Source organism: Psammomys obesus, unplaced genomic scaffold (genome assembly GCF_907164565.1).
Source record: "Psammomys obesus unplaced genomic scaffold, mPsaObe1.curated_primary_1811, whole genome shotgun sequence".
NCBI lineage: Eukaryota > Metazoa > Chordata > Mammalia > Rodentia > Muridae > Psammomys > Psammomys obesus.
The window spans coordinates 2,872,789-2,880,123 of record NW_026592509.1 but is presented as its reverse complement, the minus strand read 5'-3'; the positions used below and the strand labels follow the sequence as shown (position 1 = coordinate 2,880,123).

The window sequence follows — 7,335 nt, the reverse complement described above, 5'->3', positions numbered from 1 at the left end:
TCTCTCTCTCTCTCTCTCTCTCTCTCTCTCTCTCTCTCTCTCTCTCTCCTCTCTCCAAAAAGAGCCTCATTCTCTGGCCTAACTGGCTCAGAACTCAACTTTACTTGCTATGTAAATCCAAATGGCCTAAAACTACAGTCATCCTCCTGTCTCTATGTTATATTTTCTCAAGATGTTTCTTTTCAGTATTTTGTCCAGGTGAGGCAAAAAGTAAAGAATATATTCACATTTTATCTTATCAGTACTCCCTTTTCTCTACATCTGTACAATGCATCTCATAAAACCCCGAACACCACCTAGGACACCAACCTTAAACACAGATTACATAATTTGAACATGGTAATTTAAAAAAACACAAAATCTTACATATCTAGTGCTAATAAATGTAAGCCTGAATCCCTCTTCTGAAACTCCCACAGACTTTGGTTGTCTCTGTGGCCCTTGGCTTCAGAAACTCCGACTTCAGTTCATATGGACACCTCTTGAAACCATTTTTACAGGCCAACTCAGGATCCTCAGTCCACCTGAGTAGAGCTTGTGACGGTCACTGTGAAGACCTGTCCTAATTCTAGACAAGACCATTCTTTGTGCATGAATATACAAGGTGTGTAGGAGGTTAACAGGGCTGGAGAGATGACCCGGCAATTTAGAACACTTGTTCTTGCAGGGAACCTGGGGTTCAATTCCCAGGACCAATACATATGGCAGCTCACAACTCTATACAACTCCATTGCCAGAGGATCTGATGCTCTCTCTGGCCTCCAAAAGCACCAGGCACACACACTGTACACACACAGGCAAAAACATTCATCATACGTAAAAAATTAAAGGACACCTTGATATGGACTCTTCAAATTACATAGCCCACAATGTTGTTCTGAGTCTCCCTTGGCCAACAACAGCTACATGCCATGTGTCACCGTACTAGACAGCACGTGTTTAAATTTAGATATCAGCTTACCAGAAATATAAGGAAGGGATTCACGTTAAATGACACTATCAAAAAGCAACTGAGCCAAATCTGAAATTTATCATAATTTAAAGGATAGCCCAAGTTCTTCAATAAATGATTAACACCAGGGCAAAAAAAAAAAGAAAAAGAAATTAAAAGAGACTAAAATAGTTTTAGTTAGGCTAGACATGTAGACACTAGTTGGACCTTGAGAGGAAGACTCTACATATGATAGTATGAGCAGGAACAGACAATGTTAAGAATAACTTATGGTTATATAAAAAGACTATCACCTCAGAGATAAATTGTAAAATGAACTTTTATTCACCTGGTTCAGTTGTTGTCTTAGAGGATTACTGCCTCTGTTAAACTAGGCCTAGTCCTGGAAGCTTCACACCTCCATACAATCTATTCTAGGCCTAGAATGTTTTCGACTTTCTGCTGAATAAGCTCACCTTTTTTGTTCTTACTGAGCTCTAGGATGGCTAGTTCAACTCAGCTCTTCTGGCTCAAACTCCTCTCCCAGCTGACTTATTCAATCTGGCTTTGGCCTCAAACCAATTCCAGCCATCTTTTTCTAATTTTCTGGCTCCTTCTCATTCTCTGGCTCATCTGTCTTCACCAGTGCCTAGCTTGTTCTCTTATTCAACCTCTCTCTGTAAAACTCTCCCAAGTGAAATTACCTCCCCTCCCCACCTCTCTCTCTCTCTCTCTCTCTCTGCCTTACTCATTAAATAGCTTCACTTTCTTCTCTCTTCTTGTGAGAGCTGGACATATCCTATTCTGTTGAATCTTTCTATGATTCCATTACCTTTTCTGCCACTCAATTAGACATCACTTTCAAACATGGGTGCTTCCTTCTACAAACTAATCTTTACGTCACTGTTTGGGATTAAAGGCATGCATCACCACGCCTGGAACTAAGCTTTTCTTTATCTGAAACTTGCTCTATACCAGGCTGGCCTTGAATTCAGATCTGCTTGCCTCTGTCTCCTAGATTAAAGGTGTGCCTGTATTCCAGCTGAATCATAGACTTTGAAGGTCTTTGGATGTGATCTCTTGCCAGAGCAGCCATGTTCTGAATTAAAATTCCTCTACAGTACATACCAAATGCCAACACAGAGAGAAAAGCATAGACTCTAGTATTTGATTACAAATAACCTAGCAAAGGAAAAAGGGGTGAACAGAATGGGACTTATGTTGATAATTACTCAAAGAAGGGGTTGGGGACGTAATTCCTTCTCCTTTTACTTATGTATGAACATCGTAATAGTTCAACACTGACAACCTTCAGGCTCCCACATGTGTAAACGAGTACATGGATATTTCCTTCTGGAGCTGCAAGTACTTTTGGTATATCTTCTTTTAGGCTGACACTAGTGACCCTTGCAAACAGACAAAGCACTGCCACTAACTCATTGCTTCTCTGTGTAAAAAATACTTCATGTTAAAACTCTTTACGTTAACATGTCAAACATATTTCTGTAACCACAGTGGGTAATTTCAGAGAGGTTCCCTTGGAGTGCCTAATGGAGAAAATATCAATTGATTACATTACTGAGAAATTTCCCTTGGATGAGTCAACAAATTTTCATGTACCGCCTCCTGTGGACAGAATGCCTGAAAAGCTGGGCTTAGTGGCACACACTTTTAACTTCAGCACTTCTAAGGCAGTTGGTTCATGGATCTCCGAGGGTTTGAGGCTAGCTGGGTCTACATTGTGAGCTTCAGGACAGCCAGGGCAACAAGAGAAATCCTGCCCCCAAACCAAAACAAGCTTCCAGAATGCTTGCACCCCCAAAATTCACATCTGCCTTTGAGAGATAATCAGTTCCTGAGAGTGGAGCCTTTGTAAATGGGACCAGAGCCCTTTAAGAAAATATGACAACATATTGAGAAGATGAACTTAAGCAACTATGCAACAAAGCCTCACTAGATGACCAATCTGCTAGGACTTTGAACCTTTAATAACTGGGAGAAGCAGAGTCCTTGACTCAAAAACAAAACAAAAGATTTCAGAGCTGGCCTTAACTATATAGCTATTTTGAAACCACCTTGGACAACTAGGAAGACCCTTTCTTTACAAGAAAAAAAAAAAAAGTTTAACAAAAAGGAAAAAATAAAACAAAAAGCTCAAAAGGAACAAAAACAACTACAAGGACAAAAATGAACAGTAAAATAAAAACTTAAGTGAAAAAGTATATAAAACATAAAGGAAAATCAAGGAACAAAGTTCCTTAAAAATACTAAAATGTATGCAAACACAACAAATAAAGAAAAAGAAAACATCCCAGGATGCTGCCACATGCTCGCCATCCCCACCCTTTGGCGGTGGAGGCGGGAGCCTCAGGAAGTGAGGACAAGCATCATCTACACAGGGAATTGGGGGCTAGCTTGGGCTGTGTAAGATGCTATCATAAAACAAAAAAAGACTGGGCGTGAGGAACAGAAAGAACATTGACCAAATAAGTGTATGCTCAAAAAAACACAGACACTGCGCGGCAATCTCAGTCACATATTTATAAATAAATTAATTAAGTCTGCAAGCAAATCCCCTGTTTTCAATGAGCTGACTGGCAGGGATCAATAGGACTGCTGAACTTGTACCACTCTACCTTGCTGCATTTACCCGAGCAGCGGAAATGCTGGGTGTCAGACAACGCAGACCTCTCCAAAGACTGCAGCTTTCCAAACTGGCCTAATTGATATTCTCAGCAGTGGCACCAACAGTGTTCCTTCTGCTTCCCTGGGACACAGGCACATCCACCCTTGATATTTTTAGTGTAGCTAATTTTAGACATTCCAGTGGAGGGAGCCACAGTGGTTATACAGGCATTTCCCACCCAACTGAGGAAGCTTAGCTTTTCCTGTTTCCTGAACTACACAAGCAAGTCTCCTGTTCATTCAACTGTATGTGGAAGAAGCTTTCACAAGAAGTTAGTTCAAGTATTCCAGAGGCAGAAGCAAGCTGATTTCTGTGAATGTGAGGCCAGTCTGCTCTACAGAGCAAGTTCTGTCCCAGTTCCAATGTTCTCCATCCTCTCTGGCCTCCTCAGACACCTGCCTGCACACGGTGTACATGTGCAAACTCATGCAGGCACAGACACATAAATGATTTCCAAAAGGCTTTAAATAGCCAGATATGATAGAACAAACCTTTAAAGGTCAGCATGTGGGAGGCAGAAACAGGCAGATTACTGTGAGTTTGAGGTCAGCTTGGTCTACACAGTAAAGCTCAGGGCAGCCAGGGCTACCTCGTGAGACTCTTGCCTTAAAAATCAATAAATGGTAGGTCTGCTGCCATTTGCTGCCTCATAGCCTAAATATGAGGCTTGTTTATCTTGCCTCTTCCTCTCCCTCCTCCCTGCAACTACAGATTTTCAGGATACCTGCCTTGTTACCCTGTTCTGCTTTTCCTAAAACTCTAATATAAATCGTCCTAGGCCTTCCTTTCTGAGTCCATTTTAAAATTCTTTTACTCGTGAGACTAAGAACTGACAAATGGATCTGCCTCCCCAGATACATCATTTCTTAGATGGCACAGCAGGCAAGCCTTAAGAACTAGGAATGGCAAGATGGGAAAGAGAAACACACCTAAAAAGGAGAACTCAATAGAGAAGAGCTTGTCATTCAATAGAGGAGATGCTGTCTATAGTGATGTAGGCCTGTAATCCCAGCACTGGAGAGGCTGAGGTAAAAAGAAAGAGAAAAAGTGTTGCGTTTGTGTGTGATGGCAGCCTGGACTATACAGAAAGTTCCAGGCCAACCTCACATTAAGACCCTGTATCCAGCCAGGAAAGGTGGCACATGCCTTTAATCCAGGCACTCAGAGAGGCAGAGGCGGGCAGGTCTCTGGTCTATAAATCAAGTCCAGGAGAGCCATGGCTACACAGAGAAACCCTGTCAGGGGAGGAGGGGGACAGGACACCCTGTATCCAAAGAAAGAGAGGGCAAGGGGGGGTAAGGGGTATATATTCCACTCTTAACTAGATTAAGATCATCGCAGAAATAGGTAGCATAGAAGCTGCAGCTTCCTGTACCCGCCCTTAAGACCTGAAGACCCAAACACGAGGCCCCTCCAGCTTACCTCACATGACCCATGCTGCTCCTTTGCAGTCAATGGTTGGGTCTTCTGCTGGAAATTCGTATCTGCAGCCATGTCCCCGCTGATCTCTTATTCTTGATGTTTCTTTGCAGTAAATCCAAATTCCTCAGGAGTTCACAGGGTTACTGAAGAAAGGCTAGCTGTGACACAGCAGGAAATCCTGAGGCCTGAATGATTTCAGTGATCCTAGGAGCTCTGAGACACTGGAAATTCCTAAAAGACAATGAACCAACATCTGACCATGAAATGGTGAGGGCCTATGTGGAGGGTCACGTGTATGCAGTGTAGAGGACACATAAAGCCCTGCTCTTGTTATTAGTCAGGGTTATAAAACAAAAAAAAGGAAACAAAAACTTAGTCATTTACAAAATGAGGACACAGCTATTTATTATAGGGATCCAGAATGCCATGCCTGGGAAGGCTCACTAAACCCTCAGCACCTGCCTGGAAGGTGGTAAAATACTAACAAAAAAAAAAACCCCGCAGGCTGCTAACTTAATTTTGATTTCATGTTAAACAACCCTTTCAGCTACACAAAATAAGCATTAGTATTCTGCTTAATTTGCTCATAAGTCACTAAATAGAAGAACAGGGGTACAGAGTCAAGTTCTTTTCATTCTAAGAAACACAATGGCCACTGGATTCTATGCAGTCCCTTCTGTAGTCAGAATCTAAAAACAGCATTTCTGTTTCCTGTTGCACAGAGAGCTCAGGATGACAGCCAATTCTGATTCTGGTCTAAGTTTCTAGACATCTGTCTGGGTTTCTAGACATTTCTCTGTCCACACACAACCACATCATGACAAATTCACTCACCCAGTCCTCATCCCAACACCGATGAGTTCCAGTAACTCCCAACCAGTGGAGCACAGGACTGCCAGGTTACAAACTGCCTCCTTGTCACCGACATGCCCCAGGCTCCTGAAATCACTACTGCCCTCGTAGCCCCCAAAGAAACAAAAGCTTCCCAGAGGGCATAATGTACTGCTTTGTGTGTGTGATACACTGTTTTAACTCTCATTGCCTCGGCCTCGTCAATGCTCAGATCAAATGTATGAGCAACAGCATCTGGACTGATACACTGTTTTTAAGGACTCTAAATCAGCACAAATGTTGGGGTACCAATCATATGACCCAGTATGGAAGCACTCTCATTTTGGTCAAGTGCCAACTTCTGATATTTACTATCTGTATGGGATCCCAGAGAGGCTAGCACTGATGCACATAACTGATGGGATACGGAGAGGCGGTGCCAAAAGATGAGCCACACATGATCGCCGAAGGATTTCTAATGCGATCCCAAAGCGGCCCGAAGAATGAGAATTTGTTTTTACTACCCGTGTCTATCTCCTTCAATAAGGTTGACCACCCGAAGAGGAACTAGTTGGTAGAGGGGACCCAACAGCGGCCCATAAAACAAAGGAAATCCCTTTCTTTCACAGACCTCGGAGTGAAGAAATCGCTGCGCTCAGCAAGTTAGGTACTAGGAGGATGCTAAGCGCGGGACACCCTCCCCACCTCAGACACAGACACGCGCGCCACAGAGAGACACCTGCGGTCTTGACACTTTCGACTCCGACACGGAATCAAGCCGCACAGCCGCTGGCCACGCACACACTACCAACCGGAGCGGTCCTCACCAGCACGCTCCACGCGCGCCGGGCTCTCTGGCAGCCTGAGCCAGTCACGGCCCGAGTGGGTCACACCCACTCACTGAGTCCTGACCCCAGGGTCCTCACATGACAACCTCCAGGGACGACGGTGTGAACCCGCAGGAGAGCACACCGGGGAGAACCCGCACGAGCAGAAGGAAAGCGAACGAACGACCGCCACCCTCTCCACCGCAGCCCCAGCCGCCGCCGCTCGGCACAAACCAGCGCTCGGCAGCCCGGCGTCCGCCCGGCGCCCGGCTCACACCGCACCGCAGGCAGCTCTGCGCACCGCGCGCCACGCCGCGACTTCCGCCCACGGACGCCGAAGGCTCCCGCGTCAGAAAGTTCCAAGCCACGCCGCGGACCCGCCAGCGAAGTACCACTAGAATGACTACGACAGGGAAGACTTCATGGCCACTCTGTTTCCGGTGTCTCTTTTGGATTTCCGGCGGCGTTTGTCCACGCCCAGTGGGATGTTGCGCATGCCCACTAACCCTTTTGAGGCTGAGGGCCTGCCAACAGTCACCGTGTCGTCAGGAGGCTGTCCCATGCAGTTTTGATATTCTAAGGAGACTTTGTGGCCCTGCCTTTGCAGACTGGTGAGACGGTGGACCAGAGAAACGGAA

The 7,335-nt window shown here is 45.0% G+C and overlaps 1 protein-coding gene across 2 annotated transcripts in view; it reads right to left on the bottom strand.

The window, feature by feature from the left end:
* LOC129681624 (zinc finger protein 345-like) overlaps positions 1-7,131 on the bottom strand; it is a 13,556-nt gene extending 6,425 nt beyond the window's left edge. Inside the window, exons 1-2 of one of the 2 annotated variants that reach the window (XM_055613646.1) lie at positions 6,932-7,131; positions 5,040-5,270 (exon numbers count right to left, since the gene is read on the bottom strand). In XM_055613646.1, coding sequence (XP_055469621.1) covers positions 5,040-5,111 — 72 coding nt within the window. In that variant the 5' untranslated portion in view covers positions 5,112-5,270; positions 6,932-7,131. The remainder of the gene's footprint in view (positions 1-5,039; positions 5,271-6,931) is intronic. The other variant, XM_055613647.1, reaches the window with a different exon arrangement.
* Between the last annotated feature and the right edge of the window lie 204 nt (positions 7,132-7,335).